At 42.3% G+C, this 20,645-nt stretch overlaps 1 protein-coding gene across 2 annotated transcripts in view; it reads right to left on the reverse strand.

Moving 5' to 3' along the window:
- Positions 1-20,645, reverse strand: part of Prkcq (protein kinase C theta) — a 134,387-nt gene that overhangs the window by 19,127 nt on the left and 94,615 nt on the right. For both annotated transcript variants that reach the window (XM_034510730.1, XM_034510731.2), the window contains exons 13-14: positions 4,525-4,616; positions 2,030-2,092 (exon numbers count right to left, since the gene is read on the reverse strand). In XM_034510730.1, coding sequence (XP_034366621.1) covers positions 2,030-2,092; positions 4,525-4,616 — 155 coding nt within the window. The remainder of the gene's footprint in view (positions 1-2,029; positions 2,093-4,524; positions 4,617-20,645) is intronic.

Genomic DNA, 20,645 nt, shown 5'->3' on the forward strand with positions numbered 1-20,645 from the left:
TAGTAGGTGAGGTCCAGATCATTGTTCCTAAATATAGTCACCTCCTCCTCAGCTCAGATGTCCTCAGAGCTGAGAGCATCTTTTCTTTTAGTGTCTGCATATTTTCTGAGTTGTTGATTTTGTATTACATCCAAACTAGGACCGATAGCGTCTTTTAAGATGCTGCTGTTTCCGTTAGGAGCCCCATTAGATGGTGCTGGACGATAGGCATCGACCTGCTTCTCCCTGTCTCCTCTCATTGTTCAGTTCTGTGATGTCCAACCAAGGGGTCTGAACCAGCTCATTTAGCTTAGCTCTACAGGAGGGGGTACGCAGCTCTAAGAGCTAACTGGCCCTTTCCTTCATGAGGGTGGTGGTGGTGGGGGTAAGTGTGTGTGTGTGTGTGTATATGTGTGTGTGTGTGTGTGTGTGTGTGTGTGTGTGTGTGTGTGTGTGTAGGGCTTCTCTGCAGGTCACTCTCTTTGAAAATATCTTCCCCATTAAAAAAACCTACCAGAAGATAAGACATTTTTGTTGTTGGGGTGCGTGCTATCAGTTCTGACAAGGTCTTCTCTTTCCTCTCCTTTTAAAACTGGAATCCTATTTTATCTGGGATTTATTTATGTAGAGTTGGGAATTCTACATATTTTCAGTCCATCATTATCTTCTACCAGGAACTATAAGGTTAGTGCATGTTCATCAGTGAATGGTACTGGCTGCAGAGTAGTCAGCGGTGCCTACCACAATACATATATGTTCATTCTCTCTCTCTCTCTCTCTCTCTCTCTCTCTCTCTCTCTCTCTCTCTCTCTCTGTCTCTCTCTCTCTCTCTCACACACACACACACACCTTTAAAAGGAAGTGTATTCTTAAAGAGTGTCCTTAAGGAGACTGGCTTCCCCAAACATGTCTACGTCAGCAGTTTTGACATGCTGCACTGAGAGACCATCCTCATTTAGCTTAGCTCTACAGGAGGGGGTACGCAGCTCTAAGAGCTAACTGGCCCTTTCCTTCATGAGGGTGGTGGTGGTGGGGGTAAGTGTGTGTGTGTGTGTGTGTGTATGTGTGTGTGTGTGTGTGTGTGCCCAGTTAATTTATGCACTGCAGTTGCATGATGTGAAAATGTCCTAGGAGAGAAGTCTTTACCCAGAACCCTTCCAACTGTGACATCTGCTCCCGGAAGCCAGATGGGTCTGGTCTCATCTGGAAATAGATATTTATTTCTCATTATGTTATTTTTTTTCCAGATAGTAGGACCATACTCCATAAACACCAAAGCTTCAGTGTTGACCAAGGCTCTGGATTGCCTCCGGTTGGCAAAAAGCCAAATGCAAGACAATGGATGTTCTAATGGCGACTCCAGGTCATGACTGTCCAAGAACAGGCCCTTGTTGGTTTCTAGCCATTCAGTCAGCTCCTTCCCAGACCCCTTTCCTCCTGTTTCCCACCCCCTCATCTATAGTGAGTCTGGAAGGCAGACATGTAACTTTTGAGGGTTTGATGTTAAATCAGGTCAACTGTGCTGGGGGAAGTGAGGACTGAGATGCGGTAGCATCCCTCTGAGAGCTGACAGGAGAGAGCAAAATAATACTGTGCAGGGAGAAGGTTTGAATTCATGAAAGAGGGCAGTGGAGGTGTGGAGGTGGTCCATGTGCTTCTGGAGGCTTCAGTCGTGAGTTTTTATAGATGTTCTGTGAACCTTCCAGAAAGAGCTTCCTTTTCCAACCCAAGAGGAAACGTTACTTAAGTATGTTTAGGTGACCCAAAATGGAAGCAAGAGGCACAAGGGGACAAATGATGGAGGAAGCAGAATAAGGTTGTCAGAGATGAATAATGGCTGGAAGAGGAGAAGGAAAGCCACAGGAAGGACAAGAGTGAGGGACAGAAGAAAGGGGGACGTGAGACCAGACCCATCTGGCTTCCGGGAGCAGATGTCACAGTTGGAAGGGTTCTGGGTAAAGACTTCTCTCCTAGGACATTTTCACATCATGCAACTGCAGTGCATAAATTAACTGGGTCGTGAAGCAAAGTCAGACAGAGCCCGGTTTACCTATAGACAATTCCTTTGGAATGAAGGAACTGTAGACCGAGGATGATCTCAGCAGCATAAAACCTGTAAGAGAGACAGCCAAGACACAGCGTGAGGATAGGAACAGCAGGGTAAAACCCCCAAGCCTTGTGATAATTTACGTGTACTCATCTAAACGCACATGCACACGTACACTTTGGCTTAATTGCAGTAAAGACAATGTCATCCACTCTACACTTAACACAAAGGCTCAAGCAGCCCAGAGAGCGTAAAATAAGAGCTTGTGTCTTCAGTTAACATTGAGCCTGCTGTTTACTCATCATTTAAGCTGTAATGCCTATATTATCATAAAAACCAGGCAAACATGAAATGTAATAAATAGCAGTGTCGTAGGAAAATAACTCCCTCTTTCATTTTAAATTCTGCCTGCAGCCCAAAGCACGGTACGCCCAGCCATTCCCAACATATCTTGCTGGAACGTTTTCATATTAATGATGCTAAGCATGGGCCAGAACTATAGCCTGAGAGGTGAAGAAAAGGATATTAGAAGATAAAAGATGATAAGCTGGCCCTCGTCTTCAGTGGTGACAGGCTTAAAGGAAATTAGTTTAAGTCTCTCCAGTAGGATTAAGTCAGACATAGGGCAGAGTTTCCCAGAAGTGAAATATGCTGGGACCCAGGACGAATGCAACCCCCCAAAAGCATTTAGGACACTATAGGTAGGCAGGCAGCAGGTGTTCAAGTTAGCTTCATGCTTTATAGAACCCTCAGGGACAGAATGGTTTGTATCTAACATACACACACACACACACACACACACACACACACAGAGATACACAGACACATATAGAGACACACACACAGAGATACACAGACACATATAGAGACACACACACAGATACACAAATACACAAACACATACACACAGATACACAGACATACACAGACAGAGAGACACACACACAGAGATACACAGACACATATACACACACACAGATACACAAATACACAAACACATACACACAGATACACAGACATACACAGAGAGACACACACATGCAGACACACACAGAGACACACACCAAGAGATACACAGACACACACACACAGAGATACACAGACACACTGAGAGACAGACACACACAGAGACACACAGACACACAGAGATACACAGACACACACACAGACAGACACACACATAGATACAAACACACATACACACATATACACACACACAGACAGACAGACAGACAGACAGAGACTCACTCACTCACTCACTCACTCACTCACTCACTCACTCGTGTCAGTGGGCAATGCCTAGTGATTTCTGTGTAATCCTGCAGAAACATGATAAAGATAATCTCAGATGCTTGGCTGAAGGTGCCTGAAGACAATGGGAGTGGCCAGGGCTCACTTCTAGAGCTGATAAAACAGCCACGTTGCTGGTTTTTTGTAGCAGCCCAGGGACCAAGTCCATCTTTCAGTTCAGTCCAACCTAAATCCCACAAAGTGCTTACAAAGAGGTACATAATAAATGGCTGAGCATCAAGAAAAATAAAAGCTAGTATATAGTTATCTTTGAAAACAACATTTATTTATTGCACATCAGAAGATAATCTATGAGAGTCTGGGATGGGACTCAGTTCTTGAGGCATTCCCAGGCTTACTTTTACTTGTATGTCACTGTGGGTTTGTCAGGAGGGAAGCAGGACCCATGAATAAGGGAAGAACAGCACCTGGAGGTGAGCTGTGGGACCCAGCCATGGTCCTACCAGGGAAACAGCTGGCTTTGTATATTTTGCATCTCTGGTTACTTGATGCTAGAGAAGATGAGGATTTATTCTCAAATACAGGAAGGGCTAAATGCTTTGTAACTTTCCACTGAGCTTCCCCGTGGCAGGCTGCAGCTCAGTTCCACCCTCAGGACCACCAGAATATCCGTGTTCCTTTTCTCTGCTTTTTCCAAAGGATACATGGTTGCATCTGCGCTCAAAGGATTCATAGTTGCATCTGTGCTCAATGAGTTACAGCTTGCTGGACTGGAGGGGCTTTCTATGGACTGATGTAATCATTTGTAGCACATGAAACAAGGGGTGGATTTTAGTTTCACAAAATGGAAAACTCTTGGTTTGTTTGAAATTATTCCCAAGTGTTTACCTTGTTCTGGAACTTACACATGCCAAGAAAGAAGGTAAGAAAAATAACACCAGGGGGACTAAGAGTGTGAATGTGTGGTTTAGAATACTTGGTACTCTTTCAGAGGACACAGGTTCAAATCCCAGCATCCACATCAGGTGGTTCACAATTGCCTGTATCTCCAGTTCCAGGGGACCTGACACCTTCTTCTGGATTCTGAGGGTACTGCGTACACATGTGTACATATACACATTCAAGCACACACACACAATCCTTAAAAGTAAATAAAAAAAGACCATCTGAGAAAAACGATCTGTAGGTGCTGGGTTCATATAAACGAAAGAGTACAGAATGCCCCAAATCCCAAGTAGAGCACTTACGTGGCTCTGGAAAGATCAAATTTGTGGCAGCTTTGGATGTGGTACATTAAGTCTCCTCCATTGAGATACTCCATCACGAAAAAGAGATTTTCCTAAGGGGAAAAAACCCAACATCACTTTTTTTTTTTTCACAGAAAGAAAGAAAAGAAAAGAAAGTTGACTTTTTGAAGATAATTTTAGAGGAAACAATTCTATCATGAAATTTCTAGTGAGAAGACTGTCAAAATACTTGAGCTGAACTGTATTTTTGAGCCCCAGGGCATGTGGGGAACCCCCATGGGAGGATGGGTAACACACTAAGGGCCTTGTGTATTGCGATCCAGCTGATGGGTTGGATTTTACTGATGATCAATGGGCAGTTATGGAGCCCTTAGCAGATGTGGATTATACACTTGCTTGAAGAGACATGGTATCTGCTCCTTAGTCCAGGAATAGATCACGGGGCTCTCCATGTTATATGATGCCCAGCCAATAGTCAGTGAGTATGTTCTAAGGGCGATAGCCCAGGTCTTCCATCAAAGAGTCCTCAGCCTTGTCCTCAAGTTTCATATTACTCTCATGTCCATACCTCCTCCTGGGAAAAGTAGCCATAGTTTTTGAGCACGTAGCTTCTAGCGCAGGATACTCTGCCCGGCATTAGAAATATGATACTCATGAGAAGTAATCAGCAGAAAGCCTGGTTAGTTCTCAGGTCATGGGTGACAATATAGAATATCAGAGGTCTCATAGTCCTACCAGTTCATGTTCCACCGACAATGTGAGACACCATCTCTTCAAGAAAAAATAGTCACAGCTCTCTGAATGCCCTGAGTGCTTTAGAGTGTTTAAGAGCCACAGAGTTACTAACCTGTGAAGTGTGGAGACAGTGAGTTTGTGCACGAATTTGCATTTAACCTCATCTGAGTGGCTTTTTAAAAAAAAAAAAAACAGAATTAACTTTATGTCTGGAGTTGAGATTAATCGGGGTGTTGAGGCAGACAAGGTTCAGTGTGTTCTGGCCTTCGTGGTGACATTCAATTGCTGCCAGCTGCACCGAAGTCACATGTCCCCAGAGCAAGCAAAGCTAAATATCATGACAATTATCTTGATAATTCAAGTAAAGCCAAGTATCTACCTGCTTCTTCCAAAGCTGATGCAGATGTAATTTCTAGACTCAACTACTACCACTACCACTACCACTACCACTACTACTACTACTACACACACACACACACACACACACTTTTTTGGTGTATAAGCCAGAATTGTCAACAGAATCATTGTAATTTGGCCCTGACATTTCAAACATGACTTGAGAGTGGCCATTTCTCTCATCCGGAGGCTCCTGTATTTGCCTGGTTCTCCTTTCACCTCTGTGGTTATTACTGTTTGCAGAGCTTCCAACCTTTACCAGTAGAGTTCACTCCAAACTCCACTGGCCTTGAATAAGCCAGAGCACTGACATCTTCCTTTCATATGGATGATTAAAATTACATGATGGAGGATATGGCTCAGTTGGTAAAGTCCTTGCCTTGTAAGCACATGGACCCTAGTTCAAATGCCAGCACTCATATAATAGATCTAGTCATGGTGGTATGTATGTGTAACACTAGTGCCAAGGAAGTGGACACATGGATTTCTGGGGTTTCTGGATCAGCCAGTCTAGCTTATTTGGTGAGTCCCAGGTCCTAGTGACAGACCTGTATCAAAAAGCAAGGTAGACAGATCCTGAGGAATGACACAGGATGTCTCCTAGCCTCCACAGGGATGTGCACACTTATGCACTCTCACACATACATACACCCATCATACATAAACGTAATTGGTAAGGCCTTCTGTAAAAATACCGAGGAGATGGTTCATTTGTATTGTCAGGATATGGATGGGACCCTGCAGTGTTTTTCTTGGATTTCACAGTTGAGACATAGTTATATACTGGCACAATTTATTTACTTCTGGTTTAGAAACAGTGGATAAGAGAAACTAGAGGGGAAAAAATGTAACTACATCCTGAGTTACATTTTTGTAACATTTTTGGGGTAACATTTTTGTACATTGTGTGAAGGTTGACTTTCTATTATTCAAATGCTGATTGCTGTACCAGCAGAGAGCTGGCTACTGGGGGGACTTTGGTATTGCTATTTGTATGGCTCATCACCTGCCTTAGTATTTTATAAACACACACCTTCCTCACTTGCTGATTGGTTTAATAAAGAGTTGTTGGCCAATGGCTAGGCAGAAAAAGGAAGGCAGGACTTCCAGTCTGAGAGAGAGGTCTTTGAAAGAAGAAGCGGAGGCAAGAAGATTTGCCTATGGGATATGGAGCTGGGTGGACATGTCCGGCCTGAGAGAGGTACAGAACTTGCCATATGGTGGGATGCGAGCTAGGATAATAGCATTAAGCTAGGTGAGCTGAAAGGTAGCCTAAGGTAAGGCCTAAGCAATAATAAAAATTAATGAGACTCTGTGTCATTATTTACACCACTGGTAGGTCCAGAAAGTCCTATTATACCATCCCACATATTCCATACATTATTCTTATGACAGGGGCTCCACGAAACTTGGGAGTCTAAAGGAGGGCTTATCACTGTCTTCTTGGATCATTCAACCTAGCTTAGTCTGGACTTTCCCAGTTGGCAGGGCTTTCTGTAGCAACCTTGAAGGGCTCCAGGTCAGCTAGACCTGACTTGTCTTGAGTAAACTGTTTTGTTCCTCTGGACTGTCTCTGGGTCTTTTCTTTTTTGACATCAAGTTTTGGAGTGTGGTTGAGGCTGGCCTTGACAGCCTACTACAAGCGATCGTGTGTTTCTCCAGCACCACCAGATCCCTAAAGAACCAGATCTGAGTAAGGATCAACTGAACCAGTTTGGTCAAGGTCTCTGGGCTATGAGCTTCTTGCCACCAGCTTTTGACTTTGTCCTATAAGATCCTAGAGCTACTACTAGTACCTTGAAGATAGAACTTTGAATCCCAGTGTAGTGACACATACCTGTAATTCCAGCACTTGGGAGGCTAAGGCAGGAGACCACAGAAAATAGCCTGGGTTTCAGAGTAAATTCGAAGTCAGAAAGAAACACATTAGAACTATATGGGGTTTGGAGTTGAGGGATCCAACTTTTGAGCATAGATAGCTTTGAAAAAATTTAATCCCATGAGTGAAATATACATATAGGGTTGGAGAGACGGCTCAGTGGTTAAGAGCACTGAATGCTCTTCCAGAGGTTCTGAGTTCAATTCCCAGCAACCACGTGATGGCTTACCACCATTTGTAATGAACCCTGGTGGGTCTGAAGACAGTGACAGTGTATTCACATACATAAAATAAATAAATAAATCTTTAAAAAAGAAAAAATCACATACAAATAACTTTCATTAGGGGCCAGGGAGAGCTCAGAAATTGACTTCCGGCTGTCCTGGACCCCTTCAGCGTTGCTGTCAAAAGCTCTGCCAACTGGAAAAGTGCAGCGCAAGAAGCTCAGGGTAACTGATAGAGCATGGGCTTTGTCATGTCTTAGAGCTGAGTTTGAATCACCTTTATTTACAGAGGGAGTTCACTAACCTCTCCCGGGCTTCATTTTGCTTCTAAAATAAGGGCCTTTGTACCTCGTAGGATTGTTCTGAGTAGGAAATGAAAGGGCTATTTGTAGAAAGTGAACTTAAAGCTAGCACCTTAGATGTGCCTAGTAACAGGTAGCTGTAGTCATTGTAAGAAAATGAGTGAGATTAGTTAATACTAACAAGCAATCATAAACAAATGCTTTTTTCAAGAAAGAGTGAACAGCCCTGCCTCTGCTCTTGAAAGAAAGAAGAAAACACAATTGGATTTTCATCCCCTAGGCTGTTCTCTTGTTTTGGCTCTCCAGCTGAGAGAAAACACAAAGGAGCTCCATGAGACTGGAATTTGGGGTGGGTTCACTTTACTTGGCTCTTGCTCTACCTTAGCTGGCAGGAAGGGTCTTTCCAGGTGGGCAGGGGCTGAAGTTTTAATGGGATGAGGAGTGAGACATTACAACTCTGCTCCACCTTTAGTGCTCATGGTGGTGTAGAACACCAGGAGTTCTAGTATCAGCCCAGACCAGCCTGCTGCTACCCAGTTGAATGATGAGTCCCTACCAACCCAGGGCTTCAGTGAGACCTATCTGTGAGAACCTTGACTAAACTTGGTATGTATTGTTCCTTTCCTTGGGGAAAAGGTGAAGTTAATAGCGTCCACTTAGCACATTGTACTAGGATCTATGCAACACTTCTAGGTAATCTGCATTAATGGGAGGATGCCAAGCTTGTAACTCCCAGGTGATATGACTGCCCAGAAAAAAACTCACATACTTGATGTACAATTAAGGTGTAGCATGATAATTTCCTGCTACTGCTACACTCTATATGCAGTGGAGCTCAATGATTGGGCAGCATGAAAGGTAGGCGGAGTGAGGAGTTGGGAGGAGAGAAGGAGAGGAAGGGGAGGAGAAAAAGGAGAGAGGGAGCAGCTATGGAGAACCACAGATGGGCGGAAAGCTGTCCTTGGTAGCAACTTCTATCAAAAGGTTAGATATTGGGTAACAGCTCTAATTGTGTGGGCATCTTGTTAATTGAGCATTCCTAAACATGTAAGTCCTTTAGATAATCATTTAAGAGTCTTCTTTCTACTGGGTACCTCAAGGATGGCGGGTATTATCAGGGGCTCAGCCAAGCTTTGCAGGGGCAGCACGGTGAATTGGCAGATCCAGCCACCATGCTGGCATCTCTTGGGTGCCAGGGCCGGAGTTTCTAGATAGCCATAGCCACGGTTCAAATCAGAGGAATAGGAAAATGGTGGCTGCCTGGGAACACACCAGATGGAGCGCCAAATTCTAAATATCTCCCATTACAATTAAGGGAAAGAGAGGAACCTTCTTTTGGATGTCATTCAAGTGATGGGCTGTACAGCTAGCTTTTTAAAGGACGACCATGTTTCCGGAAGAGAGATGGAGCAAAGGATGGGGCGCAACACACACACACACACACACACACACACACACCCTGTAAAAATCCCTCTCTGCTCAATTTGCTCCCCACAGTAGGTAGCACACTCCACTGATAGTATCAGTTTGAACACTGATTGGCAGGGCTTTCCTGCAGGGCTTTCTACCAAAGCCACACTCCTCAGAATGCATTCCTTGAATGTCGTTCCACACCACACTGGTTTTTAACAGAACAAGAACAACCACGTGCCTTTGTGTCTGATTTTCTTAGTGCACTGAAAATGTATTTATGGGCTGGGGACATGGGTGCAGAGACATGAAGACATGAGAATGCATACAAAACCATATGTGGCATGTATGTAGTCTCAAAAGAGATGGGAGAATTCCAAGATGCTCGCAGGCCAGCTAGCCTGGCCTATGCAGCCATGACAGCGGGACCAACACTTGAGGTTATCTTCTGTCCTCCATTGCACACATACACCAATATATTAAATTACACCCTTGAAAATTAATTGAAATACACACTTTGAGTACCCTTAAAAATTAGAAATAACCCAGTAGCTTTGCTAGAATTGTCTCTGTGCAAAAGATTACATTACCCACAGCTTCTACAAATATCTTTCTCCTTAGCTGGAGAGAACATGTGCTGTCACTGGTGAGTGTGTGGGGCGTCTCACACCCATATTTCTCTTTGTTCATCATCTTTGTTATATCCATACAACAATTTAGCTGTGAAAGACTTATTTGTATAAAAACTTTTAATAATTTCAGTAGCTTTCTGCCTTTCTCTGTCCCTTCAGAGTTGGAGATGCTGGCTCATTTTTGTTTTTTAATAAAGTTTTCTTTTCTTCTTTTTCTTTTTTCTTTTTTTTTTTTTTTTTTTATAAACCCACTCAGGGCTTGAACCCGGGTCCTCATGCTTGTAAGGCGAATACTTTACCTGAGCCCCATTCTGAACTAATTTTAACTTTAGTATCTTCTTTTGTGACTTCCACTATTTTTTATTAGTCTGTTTTTGTTTGTTTGTTTGTTACACTGTCAACACAGTGAGGGCTCTATTGCTGTTAGAAGAGCTAAAGATTCCCTCAGCTATGGACCACCACAGAGAAGGCTTCTTTAAGTCTACTTCCTAAAGAGGAAAGACTCAATGTCATCTTTCAGGGCAAGGTTTTATGTGAGAATTACAAGGGAGAACTGCCCCTTCCATGATTGCAGCTCTGGGGTGGGAAAGGGGAGGGGCTTCGTGCTTCACTGTGGATCACAGAGTCAGGGTCGCTTGCTCCAGGACTCACCAGAGAGGAGCCTGTGGTTGAGTGACATGATGTGTCAGGGTGAGGCTACATCCCATGTTAACAACTCCATGATGTCTTCTGAGGTTCAGTCCAAAATTCAGGGTGTGCGTCTAAACCCTGTATTGGTGTTGATCAATCAATGTTTAGACGCGCTGGTATTGCAGGAGATCAGAGAGACTTGGGATTTCTTCATTGTTTCTTTGAAACAGGTCTTACTATGTGGTCCAGACCGTGTTATCACTAAATATCTTCCTGTCTGAGTGCTGTTTTCTGAGTGCTGGAATTACAGGGCTCTGTTACCTCATCAGGCTCTTTCTTTCATTTTTTAATTTATCCAACTACAAATTGACATGTCCTACAAAACAAGGTTTATTTCCTTTTCTTGTAAAGATGTACCATAAAAGATCCAACAGAAAATCCTTTGTATAATTCAATATATAAAGGTGCAGTGTGTGTGCACGTGCGCGCGTGGGTGTGAGTGTGTGTGTGTCCATGCACGCGCGCGCACGCGCGTGCACGCGCGTACACACACACACACACACACACACACACACACACACGTACGTGAAGAAGAGAGAGAAATGGCTCTTTACAAGCTAGCAAGCACATTTATCCTGACCTGTTTATATTTCTACTGTAAACTTCAATTAGTAGAATTCGCCGCCTTTGTAGATTTATTAGTGTGAGTCAGAAATAGCTGGTCTGAATTTCTAGAGGTTGGTACCTTGCAATGGGGACTTGGGCTCAGTTGTATTTACTGGCTTAATTGTCCCGTGGGGTCTTCTTGCGTTAACTAACCAATTATTTTCCTTTGCAATCAAAGTACAACTAAAACTCCTTTCATGAATTTTAAAAAGGGGTTTCCTTGGTGTGTTTACTCTCTGAGAAGAGGCACTGCAGCAACATCCTGGCTGCCTTGTGGTCTGACCTTCAGTGGGTTCCTTATTCCTCTGGGATCTTCCAATCCCTTGTCTATAAAATATGGACATTAATAATGCCTACTTCATAGGTTGCTAGGAAGAGTGAATGAGCTCAAATATATAATGTGCTCAGAACATGGAGTGACACATTGTAAGCGCTCTATAAATGTCAGATGTCTTCATATTTATTATTACAGTTATTAAATATAATCCTCAGATGTTCACACATTGAGAACGAATGTCCCAGGAACAGGCTGGATTTTTACCATAGAAGGTAAGTTGTCTGACACAGGGGCTTGATGTGGAAATGTCCCCTTTTTTGACTATTTAAAATTATTAAATTATCACTGAAACTGCAAAAACATTGGGTGTAGAACACCTTGTAATCTCAGCACTCATAAGGCTAAATAAATAAGGCTGCCATGACTTCAAGGCCTTATACAACGATCAATGTCGCTATCAATGAAGAAGGTTCAGCATGAAGCTGACTCATTGATAAATTCACATACATATTGGTATTTCTGACACGGAAACAGACTTGGTACTTGAAGCCAGTAAGATGCAGTCTCTGCCATCTCATCTAAGTCAATGATCTTATTACATTGAAGGTGCTCAAAAGAAACTATAGCCCAATACAAAGTGTAGAGTAATCTGTTGGATGTAAAATACCATCTTTGAAAAATATTTGAAGGGCTGGGGATAAAGTATTTGCCTCTCTTGCATGAAGCCCTGGGTTCAAGACAAGCAGGGAATAAACCAGATGTGTGTTGACAAACACTTAAGATCACAGCACTTTGGAGACAGAGGCAGGAGAACCAGAAGTTCAAGGTCATCAGAAGTGTTTGAGACCAGCCTGGGCTACAGAAGACTGTCACACACATTAACACCTGGGTATAAAAATGCTTTAAAATTATTTTACATCAAAGTAAGACAAATAAAACAATTCTTCCAAAAAAAAATAGGATCCCAAAATTCTAAAAGGATAAACATCACTAAAATGCAAATCTATATTTACAGTACCAAGGACAGATGATGAAAGACCAACTGAAGTATTGATCTAACAAAAACAGTTGCACAAATATCACAGGACTGTGTTACTTTCATACATATTATTTACAGGAGGTACAGGGCCTTGAATTGTGGGGAAATATGAGTATTTCAAACGCAAGCTGATTCTTAGAGGAGGCATAGGGCATTCTGGGAACTTTCTAGCATCAGCCAATAGGAGATTGTAACCATAGACGCAAACACTATTAGATGCACACTGGCTTGTATACTGTGTTCTCCCTGCAACGCTCACATTTTCCAAGTAAAGAAAGAATGGAAAAAACAGCCAGAGGAACAGTTGTCAAGTGCTTGGGATAAGTGAGAATTTCACAGCATCAAAGAAATCAGCTGGCGATTTTATCAAAGCAGGAACAATTAACTTCGAAAATGCACGGGAAACTTGACAAGTGTCACAAAAAATGAGTCAAAAACGCCAACTCTTTTGCTGGAAAAACAAGGTGGCAACAAAAAGCAAATAATTATAGATATTCCCCGCCCCCAGTATCATTTTCCTTCAAAAGCTAGGAAGCTCACATAATAATTTTTATGTTGGTTTTGTCTTTTTATAAAATTTTATTTACTCTTTGATAACTAAAAACTATAGAAGGGGGACATAAAATTGGGAGGGAGATGTGTTGGGGAGTCCTGAGGAGATCTGGAGGTGGGAAGGACCGATGCATGCAATCAAGATGCAGGAAGATTTCAAAGAATGATGTAATGAAATTTACATATGAGATTTTTTCAATATCTGAAGAAGAAATGAAGTCAGGATGGAAGTTCTGACTAAAATAAGATGTAAGTAGATATTATTCTTTTCAGAGTGTCACAGGGTAAACATATGTGATAATGTTCTACTTTCAAGATCATCAACCAAGAAGGACATTGGAGAACAGAAGATATCTATCCATTGGGGTACAGCCTATAACAGCCAGTGGATAGAGCTAGGAATTCCACTCAGAGAACAGGCCAGCTACGATACCCACATAACAGCAAATGGAACAGGATGGTCGCTTGCTCAGTTGGTAGAGTGCTTGCACAGTGTGCACAAAGCCCTGGATTCCATCTCTAGTATCATATAAACCAACCATTTGGGAATCTAAGCACTTGGGAGGTAGAGGCAGGAGGACCAGAGGTTTCTTGGCTATTGTCAAGACTGAGGCCAGAGTCTGGGCTACTGAGACCCTATCTAAAAAAAAAAAAATTAAACAACACCAAACTATACAAATACATAGAGAACTCTTAGCCTGGCTGGCCTGGAGAGCCTAACATTCGCTTTTATCATGGTTGTAAGCACTGATGTGAGGAAATGAGCCAGCGTTCCAGTCGGATGTGAAAGCACCTGTGGGTTTGGACAGCAGGCACAGGAAGCTACGGAACATCTAGTGCCCTAGTTTCTGTTGTTGTTTGTATTTTACATGCCAAGGAATTCCTGCATAGCTGTCATTCATTTCCCCATTATCCTCTGTGACACTGGGGAAAATACTTTAGCCAAACTCTCCAAACATGTACGTTTACCATGAATTGACTTTAAAACTACCAAACTTGACAAAGGGACTGTGAATCTACCTCCTGAATCACAGCTTCATGAGATCAGAGACAGAGGTGGCGGGTTCTGCCTGATAACATTCAAGTGAGTCACCTTTTCTGCAAAAATCTATCTGGAACTTAGGAAAGAGAGGCTCGTGGGTCAGGATCGGCCAGCGTTCATTCTCACCTAGCATAGGGACAAGGATGTCGTTTACATGTGACCTTTTCTTATTCCTTTCTTTGCTATAGAGCCGTGATGCTGGCCAGAACTCCTGGCTCAGCCAGAGGATGGATAGATTAAAGTGTTGGCCACAGTTTCAGATGAGGCAGCTCCTGAGTAGCAAGCCTGGGACTCCACACTGCAACGTCAGATCTTGCTTTTAAATCATGGACAGAATGACCCATTTTGGGGAAAGAAAAAAGACTTTTCCTCTTACTTCAAGTAATGATCTTGCTATTCCTATGGTATTCCCCACTCCAAAGTGTTTCAAACATCTTTACAAAGTGCTCTTTTTCTTTCTTGTGCATTTGGAGGCAAGGGGGTGAACCAAGGCCACCAAGCCATGTTAGGGACTTTTTGAAGGATGGTGTCTCCTGCTTTGAAGCTGTAACGGGAAGTGCAGCACTGTGTCTTCTAAAATAGAAAGTGAAACTCATTTTTTTTCCATTTTACTTTTGTTTTTTATTATTATTACTTCTTATGAAAGAGGCATGAGTGTATGTCTTTGAAAATCAGCATTTACCCACTGTATGGTGGTGGTGGTGAGGGGGATGGCATATTTCATAGAGAATTCTAATGCTCACAGTGGCTGTCATTCAGATGCACCCCTTGGAAGTCTCAGAGCTGTGCTTTAAAGGATTAAAGCAGTCTTTGAGGTCTCTGTCTGTCTGTCTGTCTCTCTCTTTGTGTGTGTATATGTGTGTGTGTGCACATACACGCGCGCGCATGAGTGTGCAATGCTTGTGGAGGCCAGAAGGGGGCGTCAGATTGCTTGGAACTGGAGTTACAGACAGTGGTTAGCCACCACGTAAGCCATCAAATGCTGATATTTGAACCCATGTCCTCTGGAAAAGCAGCCAGAGTTCTTAACCACCGAGCCATCTTTCTGGCCTTATTAACACTTAAAGTACAATTGCAGACTATAATGCTGATGGGCCTTTCATTAATTAATGTTTCCTTAAATCATAAGATCAATCATAAATCAAATGAGGACAGATCATAATTCACGTTACAGTTTAATGAAAAATAGTTTACAAAAAATTAAAAGCAAACAAAGACCTCATTGTATCAGCTGCATCTTTTCAAACTACCGTTTGGAGCCTTGCCCAGCTATCTGAAATGGTTTTATGGGAGACAGATCAAGGATACTTGGAATGCTCAGCTCATTATGACTTTTATCTGTGGCACCAGGTATGAAATCTAGGGCCCCAAGCATACCAGGCAAGCACTTGATCTCTAAGTCACACTGCTAACCCTTTTCTCATTTTTATTATGAGACACAGTCTCATAAAGTTGCCCAGGCTGGCCTTGAACTCATGTTATAGCTCAGGTTGGCGTTGATTCTCCTGCTTCAGTCTCCTGAGTACTGAGATTAAATGGGCTGTAGTAGCCTGCCTGCATTCATGGTACATTAAAATCAAAGAACTTGGGTCTGGGAAAGCATTCCATGAATAAGACTAGTAACTGAATTAATGTCCAGAACCCACATTTTTTTTTTTTTTAAAAGCCAGGTGCAGTGAACTGAAATCCCAGCATTCCCACGGTGACATGGGAGGCAGAGACAGAACTCCTGCAAGCTCACAGGAGTAGGCAGAACATCAGTAGAGATGCTATGTCAGTAAGAGAAAGGCTAGAACTGACCTCTGACCTTCACATGCTCACTCTGGCATCTATGTGCCCCCAGTAAAGAAAATGAAATAACATTTAAACAGGACTTCAGTTAAAAAAATAAAATCAAGGAAGCAGAATATTATTTTTCCAAATTAGGTAGATTTTTTTTTTTACTTTCTTTACTACTAATTTTTGTTTGTTTGCTTGTTTGTTTTAAAGCAAAACCAGGCAAAGTCTGGTGTGTCAGTCCCAGACAGTTTTCCAGTCTTGCTTCTTTTGAGGAAAAATACAGAATTCACAGATCATGTTTCCTGGAGAAGCATTTGTGATTTAATTTAAGAAGGGCTTTTGAAGGAAATCTGTGAGAAGACGAAGTCATAAAGTTTAAGTTTAATTTACTCCAGTTGTTTTTAATTCACTTGTGGGTTGTGTGTGTAACATTTTCTATTTATTCTCAATTTGTTTGTGAGTGAGTTCCGCTGATTCATGACAACTCTTCTTGAAGATGGTTTTTCTTATATATTTTCTCATCTTTTTAAAAAAATTAATTTATAAAAATCAAATGTATGGGTATTGGTGTTTTGCCTTCATGCATGCCTGTGTGCCGTCTCTGTGTGTGTGTGTGTGTGTGTGTGTGTGTGTGTGTGTGTGTACCATTCCCAGCAGAGGCCAGAGGAGGGTGACAGATTCCCTGGATCTGTTTCCTTATTATCCTGAGCAAGGAGGCAAGAGAACTTCAGAGCCCTGCCACTGAAAGGCAGAACTGAGACTAAACTTCTGCATCCAAACCCACAACTCTTGCCCTTTTTACAGAGGCCTACACCTCCTTTCTTACCATATTTTTTACTCACCAAGCCCTCATCTGTGAATATTAAAAATTGTGTGTTTTCATGTGCACATCACACACACACACACACACACACACACACACACACACACAGTGCATCCACACAGGTGTATGCATGTGGAGGTCAGTGGTCATCCTTGGGTGTGGTTCCTCAGGGCACTGCCCCCACTTGTTTGTTGAGACAGGCTCTCAGGAGTCTGTACCTTGTTTATTTGGCTAAGATGGCTGGCCAGGATGGTTCCAGGACCCCTTGTCTCCACCTCCCTAGCATTAAGATGGTAAGTACACATTCTTCTTTTTTTTTTTTCTAGCTGCTTCTTGTTTTTGTTTTTTGTTTTTATTTATTTATTTTTATTAGATATTTTATTTATTTACATTTCAGATGTCATCCCCTTTCCCCATTTCCCCTCCCTAAAACCCCTTATTCTATCCCCCTCCTCCTTTTTGCTTTTATACCATTTTAATTACATGCAAGTATTAAGGTCAGTTCTAGGTTGAGGTATTAATAGATGCAAATAGTCAAAAAACAAGCAAGACAATAAACACAAACAATCAAAGATCAAGTAAGACAATAAACAAAATTCTGTGTACACTCCTGTGATCACTGTTTCTAAGGGCTTATCAGGATGACCAAAATATCTGAGCCTACTTCCCTGTCCTAGCCCAAAGTAATTTTCATGTCTGAAGTCTACTTTCTTGCTCTAGCCCAAAACTTAGATTCCTGTCTGAAATTACTTCTTTGTTCTAGCCTAATGTTAGATTCTTACTTGAAGTGTCACCTTCTAAGTGTGTTAGTGTTTTGAAATCCAGCATGTCAGCTATGGAGGTCTATCATACTTGTGTTTTATTGCCCTGAGTATCACAGAATCTTAGTAAGTACACATTCTACATTTGCCTTTTTAATGGGTCCTGGGGCTAGAACTCATGTTTGTGTGGTAAGCATGTAATGTAGTAGCCACCTCCCTGGGCCAATGTTAAAAGTCTTTAATAATTTGATCCACGTGCCCCCTATAAATAATAGCAGAACAACCTGGACACCTGCCATCTGTTCTGATGTTCAATGGCAGCACTCTTTGGAGGTGGGTGGCAACCAAATCAACTTTCTGGGGATGAAATCCAATTCTTTAGGACAGTGTGATGGTTTGTGTATGCTTGGCCCAGGGAGTAGCCCTGTTGGAGTAGGTGTGACCTTGTTGGAGTAGGTGTGTTACTGTGAGTATGGGTTTTAATACCCTTGTTCTAGCTGCCTGGAAGTCAGTATTCTGCTAGCAGCCTTCAGATAAAGATGTAGAACTCTCAGCTCTGCCTGTACCATGCTTGCCTGGATACTGCTGAGTTCCTGCCTTGATGATAATGGACTGAACCTCTGAACCTGTAAGCCAGCCCCAATTAAATGTTGTCCTTATAAAAGTTGCTTTGGTTATGGTGTCTGTTCACAGCAGTAAAACCCTAACTAATACAGACAGTAACAGTGAATTCATCTTATGTCTAGTTTTTCTGGAGGACATAGTCCACTAGACTTAGAGCATGCCAGGCAAGTCATACTGTTGGCCTTTTGTTACTATGACAAGGTCTCACAAAGTTGCCCAGGCTGATCTTGTATTCCTGCTATAGCCCAGGTTGGCTTTAAACTTGGTGATGCTCCTGCTTTAGCCTCCTGAGTGCTGAGATTTTAGGGGTGTGCTACTGTGCTTGCATTAATGGTATGTTAAACTCAAGGAACCTGGGCAGGGGAGATAGGTCAGGAGACAAGAGTGCAGTTGGGGAAAGCCTGGTGCCTGGTGCCTGAAGAAAGGCCCTTCCTGCCATGTTTCCAGGGGGTGATGACTGGGTTCTGCTGCTTCTCCTATTCCCATGGGGCATGTACTCAGCTTCTGTGTCTGATGGGGCAAGATCTGAATAATAAATCAGGACATCTCCAGCATGCAGGTGCCTGGGCATTTGGTGTAATGTCAGCTTTTCTTCTTCTTTTTATTCTAAAAGGATTCAATTCCTTAAAATTCACTTTTTCAGTCACTTTTTTTTTCAGTCACTTTTTTTTTCAGTCACTTTTTTTGTTTGATGTGTATATTCCTGGCCATGTTTTCCCACTATCTATTTTTTTTTTTGTGGCAAGGAAGAGATACTCACATCTCTCTGGTATTGTTAAAGTAGCAAAACTACAGGGAGTTTCAGAAATACTGCCTTGTGGCTCTGACAGATGATGTGAGATACTGAGTAGGGTCCTCACAGGAAAGGCAAACCATCATACATGAGAATCTATATGCATTCCTGTAATGTATTTGATACATGTGATAGGTATGTATCTAGAAGATGCTAAATTAATCTTGAAGGCTCACGTATCCCTAGCATGCTGTTTGGAGGGTAATTAGCAGTTGGCTACAAGTATGTTTATGCTGCAAATTACTCTAAGGATGCATGCCACCATTCTTTCAAAACGGGAGGTCTCAGTTTGATTTTATTCATTTAATACAAATACATTCCTTAAAGATAAAAATAAAATCAAGGGGCTGAGGAAATAGCTCAGTGGATGAGAATGCTTGTTGTACAAGCACAAGGACCCGAGTTCAAATCCCTAGTACCCATGTAGAAAGCCAGGCCAGTACTAGAAATGTGGTGGTAGGCAGAGAAGGAGGATTGCTGGGGTTTGCCTATCTCCAGACTCAGTGAGAGACCTCTTCGAAGGAAACAAGTCAGAGAGTGACAGAGGACACCAAAGTCCTCCTCTGGCTTCAACATGTGTATATGAGAATATGTGCACCTATGTACATATACACATGTACATGCATGAACCATACATATGTGCATATGCTACACACACACACCAAAAATCACAAGAGCTAAAGTGTGATAACAACATCCCAGGGTACATAGCAATCTGGGATTCACCCTGAGAGTCTGTCGCTTTGATCTCAGGTACCCACATCACCCAGACAAACAGCAGTCTCTAATAATAAATTCCTAACATTTATTATGAGGAATCACACCCTGCTTCTTACTGCATCGAGCAAACTAACCTTCTCTCAGACCAGTGGTTCTCAACCTGTGGGTCACAATCCCTTTGGGGGGGGGGTCAAACAACACTTTCAATGGGCTTGCATATCATATACCCTGCATATCAGATATTTATATTAAGACTCATAACAGTATCACATTACAGTTATGAAGTACCATCAAAGATAATTGTATGGTTGGGGTCACCACAACATGAGGAACTGTATTAAGGGGTCGCAGCATTGGGAAAGTTGAGAGCCACTGCCTTCGGTCCTTTACTGTTACCCCTTCAAGTTTTCCATTCTCCACAAAGCTTCCATGCCCAACTTCCTGTTCTTTCTACATTTCAAATTCTAATGTCCAGTCTCTTCCTGATGTGCCACTTTAGATCTGCATTCTGACTTAGTATTGCAAACTTAGAGCTGTTCACAGGTAAGTAGATAGGCATTGTCAGGCTTTGAGTTTGAGGATGGACAATCCTCATGCTTGACTTTGGACCCTACCTCCTGTCCCCTCGGTAGTGCTCCAAAGCAAAACATCTCCTTAGGATGTACATCTCTTTATGAAAAGGTGGAGGTATGTGGGCTTGGTAGGGGTTCATTAAGGTAAAACTACTTCTTCCAGGTCAAAGGAACAGAATCTAGGTTCTACCTCTGGCCCTGGGTGGAGACCTAACCTAAACTACCCAAAACATTGTGTAATATCATTTTCTCTTTTTGAGAATTA

Source organism: Arvicanthis niloticus, chromosome 8, assembly GCF_011762505.2.
Source record: "Arvicanthis niloticus isolate mArvNil1 chromosome 8, mArvNil1.pat.X, whole genome shotgun sequence".
NCBI lineage: Eukaryota > Metazoa > Chordata > Mammalia > Rodentia > Muridae > Arvicanthis > Arvicanthis niloticus.